We start from the raw sequence: 25,446 nt of genomic DNA, 5'->3' as shown, positions 1-25,446 counted from the left end.
GAGGAGCATTTACACTGCGCGTGCATTCTTTAACAAGTAAATTTACAGTAAAGCGTCAGAAAAGAGGGCTGCTTGCACAAGAGTTATTCCTCTCCCCACGAGGAATAAGCCCTCTTGCGCAAGAAGGCAGAGTGGACGGGCAACAGGGGTTTCTTGCACAAGAAACCCCTATGGTTAAAATGGCCATCAGAGCTTTCGTGCGGGAGGGAGCATCCACACTACTATGGATGCTCTTGTGCAAAAGCACATCTCTTGAGCAAAAGCACATGGCAGGGTGGACACCCTCTTGCACAAGAATTCTTGCGCAAAACAGTTCTTGTGCAAGAAGCCTGCAGTGTGGATGTAGCCTTAATGTTTAAGGTTTATCTGCTCAGTGAAGCAGGAATGGAATATAGAGTTCACAAATCTTGGTTACCTGTTTAAATCTGCCCTGTGTCTCTAATGATCAAAAGTAGACACCCTCTGCCAGATGTCTGATCTTTGAATGTTGAAGGGTCTTGACCGTTTTCCTAGTAAGTTAAAAAAAATAGCAAATCCATTGGCACTGTCAGCCCCTGGAGTGGAAGCCTCAGCAAAGAAGGTAGCACCTGCAAGGACTATGGAGAGTGTCCCTCTAAATTCCACCCATGCTACACCTGCTCTAGGGGAAAGAGGCCTTTAGTCTCTAGCATTGTCAAGGTGATATCCAGCAGCAGCTCTGTTCTCAGATAAGGCCTGATCCAAAGCCCACTGAAATTAACGGGAGTTTTTCAATTGACTTGAGTGGGCTGTGGATAAAAGCGTAGAGAAAAACAACAAAAAAGGGAGAAATTGAACAACAAGCATCATCCATGACTCCATTTCCCACACAGCTACAAGCCAGTGCAGCTGCTACGAACAATTACAAGCATCAGTGAGCCAGTAACTTTAATTTTCAGCGCATGAGGGTGTGTATAAAACAGGAGGGGAGAGGCTGGAGCACTTTACAAAGAAAATTACTAGAATTAGAAATTGAAAGCCTGTCTCCTTGGCTGCGGGCTGCCATGAACCTGCCCCCCCGGGGGGCTACTTGGCCACCTTTTACCCACGTCCATGCTTTTAAAACAAAACAAGATGTTAATTCTCTCTAGTTTAACTGTTTGGCAGCAAACAGGTGAGCTGAAAGCTCTGTTTGGCCTTTGCAAAGTGCTTCTGAAATGGGCAGCTGGACTGAATGGAAGAGGAAGCTGCCAGCTTCTCTTTTAGTCAATGTGACGGAGGCTGCAACCAGGGACTCTGGCCGGTGCATCTTGCTGTCACTTCCCCCTGCCGCTATCCCAGGGATTGTTGCTGCAGATGTAATTCACACGCCTGTACAGCATTGCTGCGCCCCCTTTGTGTCCACTTGTGGCCTGGTGGTTTAAGATTTTATGAAAGGGGCAGTTTCCATCTTTAAAAAAAAAACCATTTCCAGGGCCCTTCCCAGCCAGGTGCAGCCCTGCCCCCTGTTAAAATCCCCCCACCCCTAAGTGTCGCTCTCTCTCTCTCTCCCCTTTCACACCCCTGTCCAGCTAGTCTCTTGCCACAGAAGCTGCAGCGCAGACTGCGCAGGCTCGGAACACTCCAGACGTAAGGACTACAGCTCCCAGCCTGCCTCACGGCGGAGCTCTCGGCCCTCAGCGCAGTGACTGCTGGGAGTTGTAGTTCCCCCCCCTCCCACCCTCCCGGCGCAGTGGCGAGCCATGGCCTCGGCAGGCAGCAGCCTTGGCGGGGGGGAGGCCGAGCGACCGCACCCGAGGCCCTTCCTGATCGGGGTGAGCGGAGGCACCGCCAGCGGCAAGGTAGGAGCCTCCCCTCCCCCGCTGGACCCGGAGCTGGGCAGGAACGGCCCCGCTTAGTGTGCAGCCTGCTGGCCGCCCATGGGTGAGATGAGTCTGGCCGGTCTCAGCTCAGCCAAGGCACCTGCGGGCTGTTGGGGGGGGGGGGTGGGGGCACGGGTCCGAGCACTGCCAAGGTGCTTGGCCTCCCCCACAGGGCTCCGTGAGTAAACCCCACCCCCAGAATAGCCGGGGTGCTTCCTCCCCAGCCATGTGGATGCCCCAGCTAGGTGCTGGGAACATCTCTGGTGATTAAGGCCCCTGAGTGGTGTTTTTGGTAGACTCCCTATGGAGCCCCACATCCATTTTGCAGCGGGGGGGGAGGGGGGGGAGGGGAGGTGTCCCTGTTTAGGGATAAAGTTACCTGCTGTCATGATTTTGTGGGGGAGGCACATCAGGTTTCAGTGCCATGCATGTGTCGTCATCTAATTCCCAGCCTTCCTAGGGGATGGCATTTGTGCATTCTAGTCTCTGGTTGAGTACAGATCAGTCGCTAGCGGCAGCAGCAGGAAGCCAAGGACCCTTGACATCTAGCCCCAAGCAACACCCTCACAATTTGTGTGGCTTTGGGCACCCACACCCCCCATCTGCTGGGCACCTGACTTGACATTTCCTCCAAAGGATCAGCAGCATTATTATTTCAGCCCAGAATAGCACCCCATTTCCCTTCCCCATCTGGCCAGTACAAACTGCTTAAGTGCATGGGCTCAAACACTTGTGGAAAAATAGGAGACAAAGACAGACCAAAAATGAGACATGAGGAAAGGGGGGGCTTGAAAGGAGACAGGCTTCAGCAGGATTTTTCCTCTCTTGGGTGAGGAAACATTTCAGATGTCAGTGATGTATCAAGATAAAAGTGAGAAAAATGCTAAGCCTGGTGGTAAACAGGGATACCTAATGAAGGGCAGAGCTCATAGCACACCCAGGAAACACCTCCTGAAGTGGGCCTTAGAGATTCATAGAACCACAGAGCTGGAAGAAACCTCAGAAGGCCATCAAGTCCAGCCCCCTGCTCACGGCAGGAGCAATCCCAATTAAATCAACCCAGTCAGAACTTTGTCAAGCCGAGACTTAAACACCTCTAGCGATGGAGACTCCACTACTTCCCTAGGTAACCCATCCCAGTGTTTCACCACCCTCCTAGTAAAATAGTTTTTCCTCAGAATGAACCTCCCACCCAGCCATTTATCTGATTGTATGTATTTTGCACTAACCTTGGGGGAGATGGGGAGGGGGAGGGAGAAGGATGGTTTCTGTAGAGATTTACCTAACAGGGGATGGAGAAGGAACCTGCACTTTGCCCTCAGCGCAAATATTGACTCAATTCAACTCCAAAGATGACCCCACTTTGATCTAGGGAGATGAATGTGGGTGAGGAAAAGCGAGTGTTTTGTTTGGCCTCTGTGGGTATGTCTACACTGCCTCTGGGAGCAACCTCCCAGCCATGCTGGACAGACCATGGTGACTGAGGCTAGCTGCCTTGGTCCAATCCCCTGGTCTGAGCTCAGGTCACTAGCTTGAGCTGCCATGTCCACAACACTCCTATTGGCACAATAGCCTGAACAGACCTAGCATGAATTTGTCACCCTAGGCTGAGAGGCTTGCTCCCAGCTGCAGTTCAGCCAATACCCTGTGCATTACACCCACTCTCTGACAGGGTGTTTTAATTAGGGATGAGAACAGGTTGGCAGGTGATGCTTATCAGCTAATGGTTAGCCAGGTCGTTGGGAGCAGCCCCCTGCCAGCAGAACATTGCTCCAGCCGTGCCAGGCCCCCACACGGCCCAGGAAGCCAGCCCTGTGCAGCTGGCACCAGGAGCCAGTCCTACACACACTGGGGGATGCTCCAGGCGGGCTGGAGCAGTACCTACCAGGGATCCTGCTTAGTTAAGCAGCTGGTTAACTGATTAATTGCGATTTTACATCCCTAGTTTTAATTGGGTCAAGATCCAGTTATAATGCTCTGTTCAATGTATACAACCGATTCCAGTTTCTTTTCTTTGTTGAGCTGGAAGAACACGCTTTCTGCGAAGTAAGTTGCCAAGGAGGGAATGTCACCCCTAATGGAGAGGCAGAATGGTTGGCAAAGGGGCCTTGGAAGCTAAAAACAACCATCTTGTGGACAGGTTTCTGAAACATTGGCTCAGTGTGCAGCAGCAGTCAAAAATGCCCGGCGGCTGTTAGGAACCACATGGAAAGGGCGATGTAGTAAGAGAGAAGCGATCACATTGCCACTGTACAAATCTGAGGTATACCTTGACTACTGTGTGCAGTTCTGGCTTCCTCATCTTAAAAAACATATTTTAGACCTGGAAAAAAATACAAAAAAAGGCAACAAAACGATTAGGGATATGGCACAGCGTCCATACCAGGAGAGATTTAAAAACTGAGGATATGTAGAGATCTAATAAATCATGAATGGTGGGGAGAAAGTGACTCGAGCAGTGTTAAGAACTTTGTATGAGAGGAAGCAGGAGCTATTTAAAGAAACCAGTAGGTAGCTGGTTTAAAACATAAGGAAGTACTTCACACACTGCACAATCCCTGGAACTCATTGCCAGGGGCTAGTGTACAAGACAAAAGCATAATTGGATTAAAAAATTATTTAATTCATGGAGGGTAGGTTCATCAATGACCATTAGTTCAAATGGTCAGGGACACACCCTCTGGCTCTGGCCGTCCCTAAACCTCTCCCTGCTAGGCTGAGATTGGACAACTAGGGATGAATCACTGCTTTGTTTGTTCAACATTTCTGAAACATCTGGCACTGGTCATTGTCAGAAGACAAGCTACTGCACTAGAGGGCCCATTGGTCTCACACACACAATAGCGAATCTTATGTTCTTAAGTTAAACCTTGGCTCTAGTCCATGTTCTGTTGCTGGTTTATGTGACTGGTTACTTAAGTGCTCTTTGCCTCAGGTTTTCAATTTGTAAAATGGGAACGTCTCTCACATCTCCCCAACTCTCAGGTAGGCAAGTGTTTGTAAAGCATTTCTGCAGAGAAGGCTCCATTACAAAATAGCATTGTAACGTGGAATACTATAGTGATAGGTAACAGATACTATAGCAGAACTGAAATTGAGCTTTCCCAGCAGTGACAGGGTTGGAATTAGATCTGTGAACAGACCCTTCTTTGAGCTGGCTCTGTTCACCCAAAACTATCCCTCAGGTGCTCAGTCCCACTCCATAATCTCTATGCAGCCATTCTTCTGCCCCATGTTCCTGACTGCTCCTTGAGGCAGACAGTATTCACAGTTCCCCATTTTAAAGCTCACTAAAGCCAGGGGTAAGGTTGAATTAGGCAGAGAGGAAATATAATGAAGTGCTTAATACAGGACTGTTCTCTCCCTGGCTTTGACTTGTGTTGGGAGAAGGGGGCTGCCTTGTTTTGTCAACTGTTACAATAAGGCTAGTTTTTATCCACCACCTCCCTTCACTGCTGTGAAGTTGAATGTTGGTGAAGCCCTGGGGGAAGATGCTGCAGATGGCTGTTATTTGTGACTGCTTGTTGTTCGTCAGTCCACAGTATGTGAGAAGATCATGGAGCTCCTGGGGCAAAATGAAGTGGATCATCACCAACGAAAGCTCATCATTCTGAGCCAGGATAGGTTCTACAAGGTCCTCACTGCAGACCAGAAAGCCAAGGCATTGAAGGGACAGTATAACTTTGATCACCCAGGTAAAGCTTTAAAAATCCTCCCATCTCACTTAATCTGTGCCGTCAGGGAACAGTGTGTATGAGGAAGGACTTTGATGGGAGATGGTCATGGAAGAAGGGCAAGAGCTGAGATACGTATCAAAGTTCCTGATTGTAGAACACCATAGAGAATGTGGTGCTTTCCATGGAAATAAAAAGATTGGTCCCTGCCTCTGCAGACCTTATTCTCACTAGCCATCTCCTTCTGTTCTACCATAGCTCTATGATGTGTACTGATATCAGAGTGCTGTTTGGAGGAGTGTCTTTGCAATGCGGTGCTTCCCAGAGGCTATTGAGAAACATTTAGGAGAGCACCAATTCGAAAGGAAAACATTTCTTCTGGGCACCTTAGTTTAAGAGCCAGTAGAAGCTGGATGCTTCATTTAAGCATACTGAGAAGTCTCCTGTTCCTGTAGGAAATCTCGCTATTCCTAAGGGGTGACCTTTCTGAAGCTCCAACGAGAAGTTGTGCGCATAGCACAGCATTTGGACTTAAAAGATACAGGGCCTCAACCTAGCTTTACTACTGCCTTTCTGGGTTGACTACAGAGCAAGTCAATACTCTTTATAATTATTACTGTAGCACCTAGCAGCTCCAGTCAGGGTGCGACTACACAGCAGGGCTACGCAAATTGAGCTATGTCAATTGCATAGCTTAAGTCAAAATAGCTTACTTTGAAATTGGGAGCATCTACAAAGCACTTATTTCAAAATAGAACATTCTTCCTTCGACTTCCCTTATTCCTCATACAGTGAGGTTTACAGGAGTCAGAGTAAGAAGGCCCCCAGCTCAACAGTATTTCGACATCATTTCGAAATACTTGCCTGCTGTGTAGATGTAGACTTATTTCAAAATAAAACTAGTTATTTCAAAAGAATGTTGCTATATAGGCATGCCCTCAGGGACCTGTAGCCCACTGTACAGGATAAACATGGAGTAGATAGTCGTTGTCACAATGAGTTTACATGCTTTGATCATTTGTAAAAAAGACATAAGACTGACCTTGTTCATGGTTACATTACTGTATCTAAAAGGCTTTAAACATGCAAAATGGAAAGTACTGAACACCCCTCACTGGGTATCTGAGTTCCTGTATTTCAGCCTCACCTAAGTGACAGACAGGAAGAACTGCAGTGGCAGGTAGTAGGGAAGAAACAAAAAAAATTAATTTCCAACCCAGCTCTTAGAAAAACCACAGTATCCTCATGTTGTGATTGGTGCTTATGTTGTTGCTGGAGTGAGATGCCCAATACTTTACAGTGGAAGTTAGCCTAATGTAAGTCTGCAGAACATTACTCACATGATACTTAGTCACTTCCTGGTTTCCAGCTGCTAAAGTTCCTTTTAAAAAAGTTAAAAATTCATGAAATACTTTCCCTACTATATTTTTTGTATAAGCAACAGCTGTCCTTGCCCCAAGGTTGTAACATGATTGCAAATCGGAGACATTCCCTGCAGTCCATGCTGGGCAAAAGTAGAAAAACACCTGCTCTAGGTTAAGAAGGTTCACTCTTTAAAAAGACTGGACAAATATATAAGGCTTTCTACCTTGTAATTCTGTTTTGATGTGTTAATTTAACATGTTTTGAACTGACTAGAAATAAAATACCAAAAATACAAGATTTAGCTTTTCTAGATCCTTTACTCCGCTGGCTGTAGCTGCCATGTCCATCTGTCAACTACCAAGCAGTCTTGATTGTAGTTTTCTTGTCTGTTCGTATTCTTCATTTCTGTGTACCTAAGGTATCTTTTACAAAAATGTCCTCATCTTTGTATCTGGATGCAGTGATTACAATATATTTGGGGTGATGCTGAAGTTTTCCTTTAATAAATATTACTTAGAGTGTGGGTTGTTGTAGATAGAAAGAATAAATCAGGAATCCTCCTCTGGTAACGTCACCCAGAGGAATGCTGATAGACTTAAATTGTTCAGTACCAGAAAAGACTCGCAGAATTTTGGCTCTAACACTTCCTGGGTCTTGTCTCTATTTTATTTCTTCATTTTGCAGGTGCTTTTGATAATGATCTGATGCACACAACCCTGAAAAATATTGTGGAAGGAAAAACTGTAGAGGTGCCGACTTACGATTTTGTAACTCATTCCAGGTAAGTCTCAGTTCTTAACATTTTTCACATGGTGCTAGGCAGAGTTAGTGTGAGCTGTCATCTCTCTGCCCCATCCTCGCTGAGCATATGAATTTTGCAGCAGGATGCTGGAGGGAGCAAAAAAGTGGGACTGGGTGAGCTATGTTAAATGGAATGAAACAGAACTACACATTAGCGCTCAGTGTTGAAAGCCACTTTGCAATTTGAAACGTGGTCCAACTAATGTTCCACGTACCTTTTCCCTTTGCCAGGTTGGCAGAGACAACAGTGGTCTATCCTGCAGATGTGGTTCTTTTTGAGGGGATCCTGGTGTTCTATAACCAAGACATTCGGGACATGTTCCATCTCCGACTTTTTGTTGACACAGACTCTGATGTTCGTCTGTCCCGCAGAGGTAATATCCTGGGCTTCTGTTCCATTAGCAGCCACCTGCTTGCCTTGTGGTGGTCTCCAGCTATACAATAAAACTCACTGCCCCTTGTTTTTCCTTCTACCCCAGTTCTTCGAGATATGAAGCGTGGAAGGGACCTAGAGCAGATCCTGACTCAATACACAACCTTCGTCAAACCCGCCTTTGAGGAGTTCTGTTTGCCGGTACCAAGCTTTCCATTATCTAAACAGACACATGTTTTAAGGGTCTGGAGAAGTAGGGGAAGCTAAGTGATGCTTATTCATACTAGAGCTGGAGAAGTGGAACTAGGGACCTATGATATAAATCACTCAAATCATAGCTGCTTGAAATTAAAAGTAATCTTTAGTGAAGATCCTATTGTTTAGAATTAATCTTTGCATTGTATTTAGAATAAAATTCCCAGTAATTTAATCCAAGACAGTTAGCCATTGTTAGTCCTAGAAAGTAAAAAAAAACCAAAAACACCAACCAAACAACAAAAACTATTAAGCCATCAGGGTTGTCTTCTTTTCATTGTAGAGAAAACAAGTGTAGCTGAGTTTGGCTCAGATGTGATGTCCTACCCAGCATGCTATCCTTTGTAGTGTTGTAACCTTCCCAAAGCGTAGCCACTGTTCGTAACACAGGGCTATACCGGCTGTCTCAATGAGAACAATTTAAGAAGTGGTTCACAGAAGGTTTTGAAGCAAAATCATGTCTGTTGCACATGGGATGTCTTCTTGAGCCATGTGCAATCTCTCCTTGCTTCTCATCTGAGTTACCCTGTCAAAGACATATAATGGTTGTTACCCGCTGCTTGTAAAGCATCCTGGAAATTTACAGTGCTATATGAATGATTTCTTCTCTCACTGATTACTGCCATGGATATTCTGGTTGTCACACCCCCAACCTTTCATTTATGTATTAGTGTCAGTTGACTTAGAACACTGCAGTATGACCTAGAGAAGGGGTTGGCAATCTTTTCAAACCAAAGAGCCAAACTTCATCAAAATTCAGAACAAGCGGTCAACAAAGAGCCATATAAGAATGCCCATTTGATGACTGAAGATATTCAACTTAATATTATTGATAATTGACATGATGATTAGCAATAGTGTAAATGAAACGTACTCACACACAGACTATTTAATGGGACTTCTGCTGCATCTTTTTGCACATTTCTTTGAAGTTTACATCATAACTGGTCAAATTCAGGTTCATGCAGGCATTCATGCTACATGAGTAATTATGCATTTTTAAAATTTTGAATTTTTCATTTTAATTTAAAAAGTAGCATGGATTTTGGGAATGGCAAAAGAGCCATATTTGTTCCATACTGAGCCGTATCTGGCCCAAGAGCCAGAGGTTGCAGCCCCCTGATCTAGGGTCTACACTGCTCCCCTTCCTTCCTGTGTGTAATTGTACAGGAGAGGAGGTGGCTGCCAGTTTGGGTGACCATATACATACATTTAGCTTGTGAATGCTTTTAGTGCTTTAAGAATACAAAAGCTTTTTTTTTTTTTTAAACTTTGATCTAGGGGGAGGTCTGAGTTGGTCTTTGCCTCCTGCAAGTGTTGTAGCAAGATCAGCATCTCTATGAGGGAACTGCCTTTTTATAAAAAGCAGAGGACTTGAAAGGATCAGAGACAGGTAGCAATTTAGCACACACACAAATATTACAAACAGAATTGGTTTTAATCAGAATGCCACCAGCTAACTGGATTTACCTGCTCTTGTAAGTCAGGCAGTGCTGCAAAAGAGGCTCAATGAAGGTAACATCAATTTCAGGTCAGTAATAGTAGGAGAGGAAAGGAATGTCTTGAGTGCTTTTAGTATAGAGGCAACAGTCCCTCACCCCTTAAACTGTTCAGTCACAGCTACAAAATTCAGGAGATCGATAGTAACATTCAGATGACCAAACAGACTTTTAGATACTATTACAATGTAAAAGTAGCCTCCTTTTTTCATATCTGAGAATAGTGGTAAATATTGTGAAAAGCCCAGCCCTACTATTATTTCTGATTTGCAGACAAAGAAGTATGCAGATGTGATTATTCCTCGTGGAGTTGACAATATGGGTAAGGGACATTTACTGCTTTAACTGCACTGTCACATGGATTTTGCACATAAAGATAGTGATAAACAGATCTCCCAATGCTCCTCCTGAACCCTCTTGTAAAGTGGAGGGAAAAGTGCTTAGAAACTGACAGGATTTCCCTGACTTTGTTTTAACCAGGTCTATAGTTTTTAAGAGGCTGGCATTATGTTGTAGGGATCTGACCACACTGCACTAGTTTCAAATGCAAGCAGCAACATTGCAATGAAGAGTATCTGAATGAGACAGAGCTGGTTGTCACAGACACCCGCTCAAAAAATAGTGGAAGACTTCAGCCAACAACATTCATATGTCCAATATTTACTGTTCTTTTTGCAGTTGCTATAAACCTTATTGTGCAGCACATCCAGGACATTTTGAATGGAGACATCTGCAAGTGGCAGCGAGGGGCGATGAATGGGCATGGTCGGACATACAAACGATCATTCCCTGAGCAAACAGAGGGCAGCACCATGTTGGCAGCTGGCAAACGATCTCATCTGGAGTCTAGCAGCCGTCCCCACTAACCAGATGGGGGTCTGAAGAAGTTGCTTCTATTCCAGACCAACTTTTTCAACTAACTGGTTTGTGACATGCCCATAGCAACTTAGGGACAGATTCAAGGTGTGTGTCTTCTCACAGAGTGAAGGAAGGAACTGGACTATTGATCCTGCACCCAGGACCTGGTTTTAGATGGCACTGTATGCTGAAATCCCTTCTGGGAATTAAACCCAGTGCAGTGGGGTACAGGACCCCTAATCTGCATTCATGGTGCTTTTCCTTAGCAGCAAGGAAATGAGATCCTTGCTCTTAAGTGAGAAGCAGAAAAGAGACTTGTTTTTAAACAGGCCCCAACTTGCCCCTGTTCCTTGACATAGATCTGGCATTCCCATGTCCAGAAGGACTCTATTGTGTGGGGAAAAAGGACTACGCTCATTATTGGTGCAACTGCAGAGATGTCTATTTTACTGAGGGCTGAGGAAAATTAGGCTTCTTGGGAGGTTAAACAACTCTGCTAAAAGGTGGAGCCCCATTGCTCCTTTGTGTGTCACAAGCTACGCAGAATGTAGCTAGGCTTAGCAGATATAGTGCTCAAAGCAATTACAGAGCAGGAGAGCTCCAATGGGGTTGAGTGTCTCATGACAGGAAGGCTGACCTTGGAGAACACTTCCATACTAATTGAGTGCAGAGTCTGCTGGCAGAATTCACTTGTAGATGTGGTTTACAGTTCTCTTGCCTTCTCCAAAGCAGCGGTAAAGCTCAAGTATTCAATCCCAGGGGGAGTTGAGTAGCTCAAGCAAAGAGTACTGTGGCATCAAAAAATGAACAGAAGAAACTTAACATGAAACCGTAGTCTCTACCAGTGTTCCCTCTCTCATTTTCTATCCTTGGGCAGGTTGAAATTTCTTATGTGCAACAACAATATTGAGGTAGTGTATGGATGTACACCATCAATACAGCAGCCCATGTGTGGAAGAAAATTATTAAAACAAGACATCTGTGTCTAGTTGTTGTGAGGTACCCTTAGTGATTACAAAGGTAGGGAATTAGCCTGCTTCCACTTGAGAAAGAGTAGAAGCCACAGAACAAATTAACACGTGACTTCAGGCATGTTTCAAAGAGATTGCAGATAATCTTTCATTCTACAAAACTAGCATCACATGTCATACTTGCTACTTCTGACTCATAAGAGCCAGAACTTTACCACATAGCAAAGATCTGGCCTTAATGCAATTCACTTTACCATGTATTAATTAGTAACACAGGATTTTAAAACAATAATTAAATTAAGAGTTTTAGATATCTGCAACACTCAAAAAAATTAAGAGAAAAATATTTTTCTCTCTTCTCTTAAGCCATTAACACCTATGTAAAGCTTTGTTTGAAATGCAAATGTCCTCCCATGCAGCCTGCTTCCCCACCCCTCCAACCCAGCCTAGCAGAGAGAACTGCAGGGAGTTGGGACAACCAAAACAAACTGTCCCCCTGCCTCCAACTCACTGCACAGATGCCAGCACCCACCCACCCCCTCTATCCCCCACCTACCCCATGCAGTCAGCTCCTTACCCCCCTTTCTCAGCTCAGGCTGGTTGAAAACACTGCTGGGTTTCTGCCTCTCTCTCCTCTAGCAGAAGGGACTCTCCCAACTCCCCTTGGATTTTCCAAGCAATTACTTATTCCCTCCCTCCAACCACTTATTGCAGCCTTATCACAGCTGCTTTTCTGCTCTGGGAGCTCTTCAGTTCAGCATGTGGCAGTGATTAGTTGCTGTTTACAGACGCCCCCGCCCTCAGCTGAGCTCCCTACCTGCACCAGGAGCTTTGAACTTCTGAGCAGGCCTCCGAAAATAGCTGCGCGGCCATACAGCTTAGAGGGAGCTTTGGTCTCTACCTTACTACAAGAAGGCCACCCTCTAATTACAAGTGACATTTTAAAACATCATTTGCTACTTACCCATCTACTTGGTAAATGCAGACTTAAGCAGAGGGAAGAATTATTTATTGTTGAAGAACTTTTTTCGTCTCTTATAAAAAGCCAGGCGGTTTTGTGTTGCTTTGATAAATAACCCAGTGAACAAACAAGTAGTCCTATGGCACCTTACAGACTCACAAAAATATATAATATCATGGGCTTTTGTGAGTAAAACCTACGTCATAGCTCATGACACTGTGTATTTTTGTGAGTCTCTAAGGTGCCACAGGACTGCTCATTTTCGAAGTTACAGACTAATGTGACTACCTCTGTGACACCAATGAACAAACGGCAGCAATGTGGCTGTAACCACGTAATGGTTTGAGAGAGATTGTCAGAGTGAGCAAATCTATCGGTTCAAGCATGCCTCCTACATGGTAAGAGCTAGGACCACCAAATTCGGTATACAGTCTTATAAGTTAAGGATTTGGTTGGGAGGGGAGCTGAAGCTCTCCTCCCTCAAAGGAGCACGAGGATGCATAAAACCATACAGAAAAGAGATTCACCCAGGTAGGGGCTGGCTAGGGGCATGCCCCACCCACCTCCCAGGCAGGATTGCCCCAGCCGTGAGCCTCCCACCCCAGGTGCCTGTTAGGGAGGCCATGGGGGGACTGAAGCCCCCCCCCTTCATACAGGAAAATTGCTGACTGTTCCCTTTCATCAGGGAGTGAAGGGGAAGTGCACAGTTTGCTGCATTGCTCACTCTGGCTGGGGAGTGCAGGGGGCAGATGAACCTAGACCTGTCCAAGGCGAAGGACAAGACCCCTCCCCCAGCTGTGCCCGCTGGAGCTGAAGTAGCCATGACCCCAAGTAGCTGTGGTGAGAGGGTTGGGGTAGCCCTCTCTTCCTGACGCAGCCTGCATATTGAACCCCTCTCATCCACAGCTCCATCCCAGAGCAATGATTTAAATGAAGAAAAACAAAAAATAAATGAGTTAAGGACCTGAGCAATGTAATAAATCTTCTAGTTTTTTTTATAAAAGTAGTTTCAGTCCCTGCAACACAGATCTACTAAAAGGCACATTCTTGCTACTCATCCCAACACCAAGGAGCTTTAACAGAGTCCCAAAGGAGTGTCAACTACAATAAAGAGGCTGAACAGCCAGGGAGCAGGCTGGAGCAAACACATCCTCTCCCTGTAGTGTGTTTAGTCTCTCAGCCATGAGTTGTTCTATCTTGAAGTAAAGTTAGTTAAAGCTTTAGTGAAGTGTCACTATGGTCTCCCTGAATGCATCCAGTCAAGTATGAGTCTCTTCCCTCTAAAGGCAGCAGCCTGGAACTACACGCTACTAGTTAGAAGAGAAGGAAGCTCTACAGTAAAATCTCTCAAGATCAGTCTAGGCACCTGTTCTACACTAAATATCAAGGGTAGTTTGAGACAGTGGAGCTAACCTACAATACTGTAGATTTGCAATGAGACTAATGCTATCGAGCAGAACAGAAACACATTATCACCCCCATGGGAATACAATTTTTGCCAACATAATTACAAGGCTTTTTGCCCTGAGCCCCTATCTAGAAGCAAGAGCAGTTACATTTCAGTATGATCAGTTCTACCTTGACTAGTGTGTAAAGTGGCTCCACTATTGTTTGCGGATCAGGATGTCCCAGGTGTCCTTCCAGCGCAAGTCCCTGAGCTCAGCTGCTGAGAGGGCAGGCTTCCCATAGGTTAGTGGGCTGAATGTGTGATAGACCAGGTAAATGGAAGAGAACCAGGCTACCATCAAGGCACTGAATGTGTTCTTAGGGAGTTGGGATCTGCGAGAGAAAGAACTGAAGTTAAAGGAAAGCCATCCACACACACATTCTAATAGCAAGTGGCCAGTGTGGCAATTCGGAACTGCAAGAAAGGAAGACCCCAGGAAACAGATTCTGTCTTCTCTCCTCCAAATAAATGAAATTCTAAATAAGGCTGCAGTTTAACATGTAGCTTGCTTGGCTCTGTACACACATTAATTGAGTAATTCTCTCCATGCCCCTCTAGGAGGCAGGGCAGTGTTATTACAGATGGGATATAATGCATTGTGCCCAAAGTCAGTGCTAGAATTAAGAACCCCATCATTTCACCACCCTGCAGGATGTGCCAGGTACCTGAAGACGTGATCACTCAGATGCTGCAGTACAATAGGAATCAGGAGGATTTGGAAAGTGAGAGCAGGCAGGTAGTGGTACAGGAAAAGTGTCTTTTCCATCATGAAGAAGGGGATGTAGTTCACAGCCCAGCCTCCCACACAGAGGCCTCCAGCTGCCACCCAGATCCACCACGCATCTACAAGACAGAAAGGGTAACACAGTGCTGAGCTCTAACCAGGCTTCCTGGGAAGGTCTGCTACCAAGCACCCTGACAACTAGCAACTGCAAGGACAGGCAATTTTCCAAAGTTTTTTATGTTGCACGCAGAGCGGAAGTAGTTAGATAACATTTCCCTAGCCACTTTAACCAAAGGTTATGCAGTGTAAAGCTATCAGTAGGCTCTTTAGTGATCTTGCAGAGCACACAGGACCTGTGTGTCTAACGGCACCTCTAAAATACTCATGGTAGGTGGGTTTTGATAGATTCCAATTATGATCCTTGGAGCATTAAAGCATGCAGGAAATGCAGTGATGCATTGTAATCTCCCAAAGAGAAGATGGTACCTATCAGGAAAGAACACAGGTTTTCTAACTAACCAGGGAGGGCTGTACTACTTTGTCTTTGGAATAGCTGAACCCCAACTAGAATGCTCAACTGCTGTGCAGTGAAGTGTCAAACTGCTCTGTACAAGTCTATTTCAGTGGCTAAGGGATCAGACCTTCAGGGATGTCACAAATCTTCCTCCGTCGTCGAAGCAAATACCACAGGAATAGACACACATATACAAGAGTTGCAACATTTGCTGATGCCCAGGTGAGAACATTTCCAATTAGGTGGATCTGAGCCTGTAGGATAAGAGGTGGAAAACGACAGTGATTTTTATTACAGAGAGAAGCACAAAATTAAATATTACATAGCTGCATACACCCAAATCCAAAAACTCTAAATTTATCTGACGAGAGCTATGGCAATCCTGTCCATCTGGCTACTGAGCTAATCTGTCTTGGAATGTGTCATCAGACTGACAGTGGGGCTGCTTTATTATTTCATAATTCATCTTTATATAAAGAATTTGAAAGAAATGGTCAGTGATGGATAGATGTTCTACCCTGGATCAAGTGAATATTAAATTGCAATTTTCCTTTAAAGGACTGGAAGAAGAGAATTGTTTACTTAAAGAATTATAACTGCATCGAGTGCCTGCAGAACTTTCCAGTTTACTTGTCTACTACTGTCCTATCTGGCAGTGGAAGGGGGGGAAAGAGATCTTCTATTAAATTAAAATGTGAAGTGTTTGGTTTATCAGGAGAGAAAATAACTTTCTTTGAAACTCAGAAGAGGTTCTTACCTGCCACCACCTATAAAAGACATCTGAGCAGAAACACAAGAACAGAGCCTGATCTTTATCAAACATTCTCACCGCTTTCATATCTTGCCTTCAGACTTCACATAGTCCACATGAGCAATCCAGAGTTAATAACATGACATACTTACACCAGAGGTAGGGTGGAGCCAGTAAGCGATGTTTGTATCCATAGTGATCCAATCTAGAGGGGAAGAGCTATACTTATGTTCTGTCTCTTCGTTTTTCAATGTTAATATCTTCCACTAGAACAAAGCCATCAGAAGACTTTTAAATTTTGGACTACAATCAAAACTCCTGGCATGGACAGGCAGTCCCACACTACTCCTATGGCCAAGCAAGTTTCTAAGCCAGAGAGGGTTCTCATTACTGTATTTGATTACAATTTTAAATGAATACTGGTTTGTTACTGAATTTGTGAAGGTTAGTGAGACATCAAGCACAACACCCATTAAAAATCCACATGAAGGCAGAATCTTGGAGTGCCCAATTACTTTTATTACTGAACAGCTAAGTTATACAAATGGGGGTACTTCATGAACATGCCATAGATCAGCATGCTGAATAAACTAAAAAGAACACTCTGCAACATATTTTTTATGGACCCTAAATCTCTCCCAACCTGTTATGGCAACACATATCCTACCTCCAGAAACGGACCATAGAAAACACTGCAATGGCTCCTACAGCTGTTTCAATAAGTAGTCCTGTTTACGTGTGTCTTTTTTGATTAGGAGGGTGAGAAAGCAACTCTCTACATAAGAACTAAGCCATGGGTGTTATCAGTTAAAGGTGCCCTTCATAGAAATGCTGCCTTGCATTCTCCCTGCATTGGAGAAGAGAACTTTGCAGGGAAGAATCACATCCCACCCCCCTTCCTGCTCCCTTGGCCCAGTCACCTGCAGTTCTGTGAATCTGGCCATGAAACTGAGGTTTTTGCTGATGTCAGCCTGCGTGGGCGAGTGCAGCTCCACTTCCCTCTCCTTCTGCTCTTGGCCTGGAAGTGCATCACATAGCTCAGAAATATCCAACATTCGATAACTCTGCCTTCACTTTGGTTCCAAGGGGCCCCTTTGCAATAAATCGGGTGTTTCCAATGTGCAAGGAAGGAGGGACAGAGTTTGCTCAAAGAGCATTTTCTCTAGTGTTCAGAGGAACAGTCCCAATCACTTAGGCTACGTCTTGCACAAAAACTTGCGAAGCGTCTACACTGCATGCGCATTCTTGAGCAAGTAAATTTACAGTAAAGCGTTGGAACAGAGGGCTTCTTGCGCAAGAGTTATTCCTCTCCCCAGGAGGAATAAGCCCTCGTGCACAAGAAGGCAGTGTGGATGGGCTACAGGCCATCAGAGCTTTCCTGTGCAAGAGACCGTCCACACTGCCATGGACGCTCTTGTGCAAAAGCGCATCTCTTGCGCAAAAGCACATGGCAGTGTGGATGCGTTCTTACGCAAGAACTCTTATGCAAAACAATTCTTGTGCAAGAAGCCTGCAGTGTAGACATAGCCTTAGGGATAAATCCTCATCTCCAGGTCCAGCCCAAGTAACACAATCCTTCAGGCTGTGGGAGTGATGGCAGATGTCCTACAGCTGTTATTCCAGACTACAGGATGGGATAGGTTCTATGGCTCTCTAGGACCACCTATAAATGCCTTTCTGTACTATAAATACTTCAGATACTTACTGACTCCCCGCCCTACCCTCCTGTTTTTCCCTTTGATTTTCCATACCCTCTGCTCCCTGTCTCCCCACCCTCCCTCTTCCCCCCTCACCTTCTCTCCTATTTATTTTGAGTCTGCATATCCTAAACTCAAAACTCCGGTCATCTGAAGAAGTGGGTTGTGCCCACAAAAGCTCATGAAACCATCTACATGTTTTGTTAGTCTATAAAGTGCTACCAGACCATTTGTTGTTTTATAAATATCCCCTTCTCCCTGAAGAGGAAGCTCACACATTAGAACAGTGGTCCCCAACCATTAGAGGTTGCCGGGCGCCAGGGGGCCTGGCCGTTCGCCTGCCGGGCGCCAGGGGGCGGGGACACTTGTGCACCCGGGGGCAGCCCCCCCATAGCCACGTGCCCGGCGCTCCCCCCCCCACGCGCCCAGGGCTGGCGCCCCCTGCAAACGCCGTGCACCCGGCGCTCTCCCCCCCCCAAGCGCCACGCGCCCAGAGCGCGGGCGGCCAATCCGCGGCGCTCCCGGGGCCGGCGCTCACCATGCGCCATGTGCCCAGGGCCAGCTCCGGCACTGCGCATGCGCCACGTGCCCGGGGCCAGGCCAGCCCCGAGCACTTGGCGGGCGCACACAATGCCCCCGCGGGCGCCATGGCGCCCGCGGACACCGTGTTGGGGACCACGGCATTAGAACTACAGAACTTTACTGAGAGTTACTTTTCCCATATCTGTGCTCCTCCACATTCCACAGCATGCTCTGGTGATACCCTTTGGATAATTTCTCCCCAATGACCTCCAGTTGCCGGTAACCCCACTCAGGTAGAGATGCACCACTGAGCTGAAAAATAAAAGTGAAGGCTTAAAAAAAAAAGCACAGTCCTGCCAGGATGTTCCTGAATTTCAGACCTGTTGCTGGACTCGACCTTAACAGGATGCCAGTGGAGCGAGTGCTCAGATTTGACTGACTAATGTGATAAAAGAGCTTAGATCAGTGGTTCCTATAGTTTTGGAGCATACGGACCCCTTTTCAATCTATAAACACTTCACAGACCTCCTCCCTGGGGAAAAGAAAAAAGGAAAAGAAAAGTAAGGGGGAAAAAAAAGAAAAGTATGAATCGGGCCCACCATGGTGGCCCAATCCTTATTTTTAGACTTTCCATGGACCCCGTGTAGTACCATCGTGGACCACCTGGGGTCCACAGATCACAGGTTGGGAACCACTGGCTTAGATCAACTAATAAAAATGGATAGTGTCTCTCACACCTGCCTTAAATGCTATCTGTGAAGAGGAATTCTTAAGCATGCCCAACCACCACCAGCTGTTGTTTATGCAGCCTCTACTTCTGACCCATACGCTGGTCCTCAAATGAGCTGAGAACTTGCAACTGCCATTTAAAATATGCAGTGCTCAGTCTATAACAGATTAAGCCATTACAGTGCTCCATAACTGTCAGAAACAGTCTTTTCACTAGACTGACGTCAGACCAAGATGACGTCAGACCAAGCAGGGCCTTTTCAGTTTACTGAAAATTAGTTTTGGACACAGATTGCATGGCAGTTTGGGATGACTACAAGGGAAGAGGAGAAGACTGATATACATAAAACCACTTACCTTCAACACCGCTGAGGTATTCACATGGACAAACCTTACTTCAGATAGGATGGTCTTCCACACATCAGTGTCCGATTCCCGATTTACAATTTCCTGCAAAAAAGGGATGTCTTTTGATCTTCACTTTGTCTTAGATGTTTCCCAAGAGGAGAAAAGCTTCCCTGCCCCTCACCCAAGTTTTCACTCACCACTCTCCAGAGGTTCTGTGCTGGCATGGAGATATTATAATCAACGTAACAGGAGATTTCCTGGGAATGTGGGCTCAAAGGTGCAGCAACATCATGTCTGCAAGATCCACAAAATAAATGTGTCCTGGGCTAAATTCTCTGTTCATTTCATAGAGTTATTTAACAATCAAATCCCATAAAGCTTCTCAAGTGAGTACTGAAATTCAACACACAAAAAGCCAAAAAATCTATTGGCACAAATCAAGTGGCACATGTGGGGGTCAAAGAAAGGGAGAAGGCTCCTTGTTATAAAGGACCATAAAAAAAGCATTGGAGGAAGCAGATTTTGCCAGGTACCGACTTTGGTAAAGCACAAATCTCAACTGAGGCAAAAAGAAGGGTTGCTAGAATGTTAGCAGTATTTAGTGGGATTTCCGAGAACAAATCAACTGGCCTGGAATGAGCACAGGAGAGAACCGCCTCCTAATCTAGGTTACTGAATCTTGCCTGCTACTTCAGAGACAATTCTTATAATAATGCAGCCTTACAAAACTGTCACAAACATGCAGCAGACAGGCTTACAGTGCCTACATGATTTGGGACCATCAAATCAGCTGAAAAGCCACATGCTAGGAAAGTAAATGGGACATGTAGCAAGGCCAATTAGGCACTTCTGAAAGTCCCACCCTTACTATAATGGAGTAGGTAGTGCTGATGCAAAAATCTAAAGAAGCCTGTCTGTTTGGGGGAAAAATGCTCACCCAGACTAGTGGGCATGTAAAATGTGTAATGTGGTCACAATGTATATTGGACTAGCTGGGACCTAAGAGGTCTCTGACTCTTCTACATCTACCACAAATGATCTGACATTTGCTTTTTGAAGTTGGCAGTAAAAGAGCAATTTATGTTATTAACCAGAAACCGTTCAATGATGGACGAGGTGTATCCAGACCCCTGCCTATGGCTGAGTATACTACAAGAGCCTGAAAGTCTTAGGGAGAGCAACACCACTTTTCCAGTATACCTCTATCCCTACAGACACATTCAGAGAAGCAACAAAGCCAGGAGACTAGGAGAAGCACATACGTGTTGAGGTAGCGAGTTGTGATGCCGTGGACCAGCTGAACAATATGCCCATGTCGGATGGGACGTGGTGGGTTACTCACCACCAGCTGCTGCCTGTGGGAGTGACAAACCAAAATAAATGTTTCCATACCCCACCACAATTAGTGCTGACTAATGCTTGAAAAGCCAGAGATCAGGACAAAAGGAAGGAAGAGAAACATCTGGACAGTGAGATGAGAAATCTGAGCTCCTTATGGGTTACAGATGGATACAGAGAAAGTTACTGAACACAAAGTGGAGGGAGGAATAGGCTGATTTAGGTAACTGATAATGGAAAACAGAGCTCTTGATGGCTGGTCTGAATCCAGATCAGCCAGTGGTGACCAAAGATTATTTCTATCCAATAGCTGACTGATGGCTTACATGAAATTAATCAGTGGCTTCAATCAGATCTGACATACATCCTTGTCACAACTGACACCGTCGCTGGCAGTCTCCAAAAAACGATTAAAGCCTGTGTGGGTCATGGAGACAGAAATCCCTCTCACACTAAGGCTACATCTATACTGCACCCTTCTTCCGCAAAAGCTTATGCATGAAGCGCAAACTAGAATATCACCGTATTTCATTTGCTTAATTAATTAGGGGCTGTTTTTGCACAAGAGGCTTTTGCGCAAAAAGGAGCTGCATAGACAGCTCCTTTTTGCGCAACCCCCCCCTCTTGCACAAGAACCGTTCTTCCTCATTTTTTCAGGAAGAACAGCTTTTGCACAAGAGGAGTTTTTTGCACAAAAAGGAGCCATCTACACAGTACCTTTTTGCACAAAAGCCTCTTGTGCAAAAACAGCCCCTAATTAATTATGCAAATGAAGCATGGCGATATTCTACTACTAAGGCCTAGCCCTGCTTAGCCTTTGGGATCAGATATCAGCGGCGCTCATGATGGCATGGCATTTAAGCATGTTTCCTGTATACTCACATCCCAGGATCCTTAACAATCCACCAGTTATTGACATCTTTGAAAGGGTAACAAGTCACTTGTTGCTGGTGGGAGCTGCCTCGGCCATTCTCGTACCTATATGGATAGGCAAGAGGACAGAACTGTGAGGTAATGTTACATCGCTATTTCACACGGTCACAGAGAACAGAGAGCAGCCTCAGATTAAACTAGCAAATCTCACTCGGTGACCTGAATTAGCACTATACCACTGGTTTGTCTTTCAAAGACAGCAGAAGAAATACAACGTAGAAAGGAAATGACAGCAATGCAGACTAGTCATCGCACATCAGATATAATGAAATAACATGTGTTGAGGCCAAGGCTTCCAAAGAGTACAGCACACCAAGCACTCATTGCTGTTTCTCGTTTTCCATTCTAAGGGACGTCTGAAAAGCCAGTGCTCAGATCCTCTCTTCCATGCAGTAAACTGGGCTGTAATGTCCACGAAGAGATGGAATGGGTTGGGCTATCAATGGCTTTGACCAAGTGCTTGGGCATATGAATTAGGTGGTAAATTAAAGCATGGGATGTGATTAGAGAAAAGATTTACTAGCTTCTTTTCTCCAGCCCTCCCTGCTGCATATTCTTCAGAGGTTTATTCTGTATAGTCTGAAATGCCAGAAACGAGCTTCCACTGTTTGTCTTGCAATCGCTATTCAACAATGCAGGAAATCAATTGAAGTAATTTTTTAAAATTTTCTTTACATATACCCCATAATGCACCTTGCATTATTTCTCTCCCTCTTTGGTGTTTCAATCCTTCAAATTCTTGTAAATGGCTGGAGTCATTGTTTAGGGCAGGTCTACACTAAAAGCTTTCTTTGTCACAGTTACACCACTACTGATGGAGACAATCGCAGTCTAAGCCAAGGAGAGAGAGCTCTCCTATTGGTTTAGTAATTCCACCTCCATGAGAGGTGGTAGTTATGTCAGTAGGAGCAGCTGTCTTGCCAACATGCACCAGGGACTTGGTGAGTGCAATTATATCAGTCAGGTGAGTGCATTTTTCACTCTCCCTTGAGTGACGGTCATACTGAAGTGTGCAGATCTGCTGTAAGTCAAGATAGACTCATGTTGTTCTGATCTTAGAATCTTCTCAAGTGTGTCAGCACCAATGATGCCTAGTACCATATACAGCATTCTAGCTACCATGCCAAGGGAGCTGTATGAAAAGGGACCATCATCGCCTTACTCTGCACAGGTAGCCAAAACACGGCTTTGGTCTGCTGGCTGCAGCACTGGATAGGAAACTCATTCATTCAGTTCTCTCTCCACTATCAAGCCAGATTTATTTTGTAAATCACAGTTTTCCAGATATAATACCAACTCTCCCACCCCCCGCCATGCACACACATCTGAATATCTGCCTTTCCAATTATTTCCCCACCTTCTATGTTAGCTTTTATTTTGCGAAGTCAATGTGATTTTTGTCTCCTGTCTAGCTTTTAAATGCTGTTTCAATTCATTTGACATTCCTGACATGTCCCAGTTGGTATCCAGAACTGTTCTTCCCAACTATGAAGGAATATAGTAGTAGCCCTGGCTCAGTTGCATCCCACTGGGTGCCTTTCACAATACAGTGCTGGTTTTCCTGATCTTTTAAGCAATTTACAGGCCATGTAATGGAATTCACATACACATCCATTTACATTTCCCAGGACAATTAGAATAGGGTTAGAAGCGACCGCAAGGGTCATCTAGACCAGTGGTACCCCTGGGTAGTGTTTCCTCTAAGATTTTCCATTCAGGAGCAGAGTGAGTTTTATCTTGTGCACCAATATTGAGGTCATGTGTGCTTGTTCGGATGTGTGCCACCGTGGCACCCAAGTTATTAACAAAATTATATATATATATATATATATATGTAAAATGTTACGGAAAAATACAAAAACAAGGGATAAATCACAAGGTGCATGACTAAGTGTTTGTTTAATATGAAGTCAAATAAAAATACATTTAATACTGCAAAATTTTAAGTAGACAAATTCCTCTGTTTATAACCTTTTCCCAGATTCTCCCCCAGCTGGACTAGATGATCTCTTGGGATCCCTTCCAGTCCTATGATTACTGTCAGAATTCAAGGTACGAAAAGGACGTTGGAAGGTTTGCTAGCAATATCAAGAGTATGTGATCCAGCAGAAAAGTTAGAATTACAGCATCTTAACTTTTATTAGGCTACCAAGAGATGACCACAGTGCATCAATGCAGGAATACTGAAAGAGTGAACGATGTATCTAAGCCCCCATTGTGCCTTCTGCATTTTCCATTTTGCCAGGAGCAAGTTCAGCTGCTGTTATAAGGCAACTTAGAGCAATTAACAGCCTGTATACAGACCAGTATAAACAAATCATTGTATGAAACTGTAGTTTGTACTGACTTCACTTATACTTTTCATGTAAGCCTATTGTAAAACTAGACAAATATCTAGATGAGCTGATCTTCCCCTTGGAAGACCTCTGCTTATACATCTCCCTGATAGAAAACCACTGGATTGACCTAAAAGTTTTGTCATAGTCATTTTCGGTTTCATTGTGTGGGCAAGTTGTTTTCAATATCAGAGCATCAACAGGTGATGGATTTGTGATTCCTCTGCCACTTGAAGCAGTTTTAGTTTTCAATTCAGGAAAAATCAAGGTGAGGTTTGGAAAAAGGAATCAAAAGGTGGCAGAATTCAGTTTACATTTTTTTTCTAGTGATAGGTACAGTCTATGCTGTATATTTTCTAGGAGTCATGTCTGGCATTAGACCCTGATGGCCTGATTTCTAGAAGCACCTGATATTTGTGCTAAAGCTATGTTTTCATAGGAAATACTCATTCTTTGTTAGCATTGTGCAGCCACCTAAAACATGTGGCCCTGGCCCTGGCCCAGGCCCACTGGAGCAGAGCAGCCATTCCCCACCCGGCCCTGGCCCGCCAGAGCAACTGCTCCCCATGCAGCCCAAGTGCTGGCCTGCCAGAGCAGCTGCTTCCCACGTGGCCCAGTCCGCCATAGCAGAGCAGTCACGGCCTTGGCCCACTAGAGCAAAGAAGCCAGTGCCAACATGGCCCCAGCCTGCCCGAGCAGTTGACTACCATGTGGCCACGGCCTGGGCCACGGGAGCAGCCAGCCGCCAAATGGCTCCCAGCCACATCCGCTGAAGCAGCCACGCCACTCACCTTCTAGGTCCTGCAGGAAAGTGAGTGCTGGCGGCTCTGGGAAGGAGGTTAGAAGTTATTGTGAACGGTCAGCCATGCAGGCGTGCACCTTAGGGGAAACCCTGCCCCTCGGGGTACACAGAGGTCCTTCCAGGAGTACATCAACTCATCTAGATATTTGCCTACTTTTACAATACGCTACATAAAATGCACTGGTGAAGTCTATACCAACTAAAATTTCATACAGATGACTTGTTTATCCTGCTCTATACACTGACATATAAACTCAATATTTATATTCCAACTGATTTATAATTATATGGTAAAAATGAGAAAGGAAGCAATTTTTCAGTAAGCGTGCTGTGACATTTTTGTATTTTTATGAACAATTGATTCTGTAAGCAAGTTGTTTTTAAGTGAGTGAAACAAGACAAATCAGACTCCTGAAAGGGTACAGTAGTCCAGAAAGGTTGAAAGCCACTGATCTAGTCTAATCCCATGCCAAGAGGCAGGATTTGTTGTATCCAAGACAGATGGCTCCCCACCTTCTTTTGAAAACCTCCAGTTTTCAAAAGCTTCCCCAACCGCCCTAGAGGTGCTGTTCCACAGTCTTACTGTTCTTCCAGGAAGGACATTTTTAATCTAAAATTTAATTTAATGATACCAGATAACACTGAATACACTACGGAAATCTAGAATACACTGAATATACTACTGAAACCTAGAGCCCCTGCATTGCTACCACATTCCCTTCATCCAC

At 45.0% G+C, this 25,446-nt stretch overlaps 2 protein-coding genes across 5 annotated transcripts in view; one reads left to right on the top strand and one right to left on the bottom strand.

Annotated features, from left to right (window-relative positions):
- Positions 1 to 1,649: 1,649 nt before the first annotated feature.
- On the top strand, positions 1,650 to 13,573 carry UCK1 (uridine-cytidine kinase 1). The gene is made up of 7 exons (XM_006128384.4): positions 1,650 to 1,799; positions 5,356 to 5,515; positions 7,544 to 7,640; positions 7,892 to 8,034; positions 8,140 to 8,234; positions 10,061 to 10,109; positions 10,466 to 13,573. The coding sequence occupies exons 1-7, from the start codon at positions 1,701 to 1,703 to the stop codon at positions 10,651 to 10,653; spliced, it is 831 nt and encodes a 276-aa protein (XP_006128446.1). The 5' UTR covers positions 1,650 to 1,700; the 3' UTR covers positions 10,654 to 13,573.
- POMT1 (protein O-mannosyltransferase 1) overlaps positions 8,376 to 25,446 on the bottom strand; it is a 31,896-nt gene continuing 14,825 nt past the window's right edge. For all 4 annotated transcript variants that reach the window (XM_075905958.1, XM_075905959.1, XM_075905960.1 and 1 more), the window contains 11 exons: positions 21,530 to 21,625; positions 20,572 to 20,664; positions 19,507 to 19,603; positions 19,319 to 19,411; positions 18,424 to 18,544; positions 16,934 to 17,031; positions 16,166 to 16,279; positions 15,390 to 15,516; positions 14,690 to 14,867; positions 14,156 to 14,356; positions 8,376 to 8,814 (listed from right to left, as the gene is read on the bottom strand). In XM_075905958.1, coding sequence (XP_075762073.1) covers positions 14,182 to 14,356; positions 14,690 to 14,867; positions 15,390 to 15,516; positions 16,166 to 16,279; positions 16,934 to 17,031; positions 18,424 to 18,544; positions 19,319 to 19,411; positions 19,507 to 19,603; positions 20,572 to 20,664; positions 21,530 to 21,625 — 1,192 coding nt within the window. In that variant the 3' untranslated portion in view covers positions 8,376 to 8,814; positions 14,156 to 14,181. The remainder of the gene's footprint in view (positions 8,815 to 14,155; positions 14,357 to 14,689; positions 14,868 to 15,389; positions 15,517 to 16,165; positions 16,280 to 16,933; positions 17,032 to 18,423; positions 18,545 to 19,318; positions 19,412 to 19,506; positions 19,604 to 20,571; positions 20,665 to 21,529; positions 21,626 to 25,446) is intronic.

The sequence above is a fragment of the Pelodiscus sinensis genome, chromosome 22 (assembly GCF_049634645.1).
Source record: "Pelodiscus sinensis isolate JC-2024 chromosome 22, ASM4963464v1, whole genome shotgun sequence".
Classification (NCBI taxonomy): Eukaryota; Metazoa; Chordata; order Testudines; family Trionychidae; genus Pelodiscus; species Pelodiscus sinensis.
Note: the sequence above shows the minus strand (reverse complement) of the source record. Positions and strands in the feature narration are given on the sequence as shown.

Bases quoted from the DNA above. Each gene is read 5' to 3' on its own strand.
- UCK1 (XM_006128384.4), top strand. From the start codon at position 1,701: ATGGCCTCGGCAGGCAGCAGCCTTGGCGGGGGGGAGGCCGAGCGACCG. The intron at 5,516-7,543 runs GTAAAGCTTTAA...TTCATTTTGCAG, and splicing joins GTATAACTTTGATCACCCAG to GTGCTTTTGATAATGATCTG. The intron at 8,235-10,060 runs GTACCAAGCTTT...TCTGATTTGCAG, and splicing joins TTGAGGAGTTCTGTTTGCCG to ACAAAGAAGTATGCAGATGT.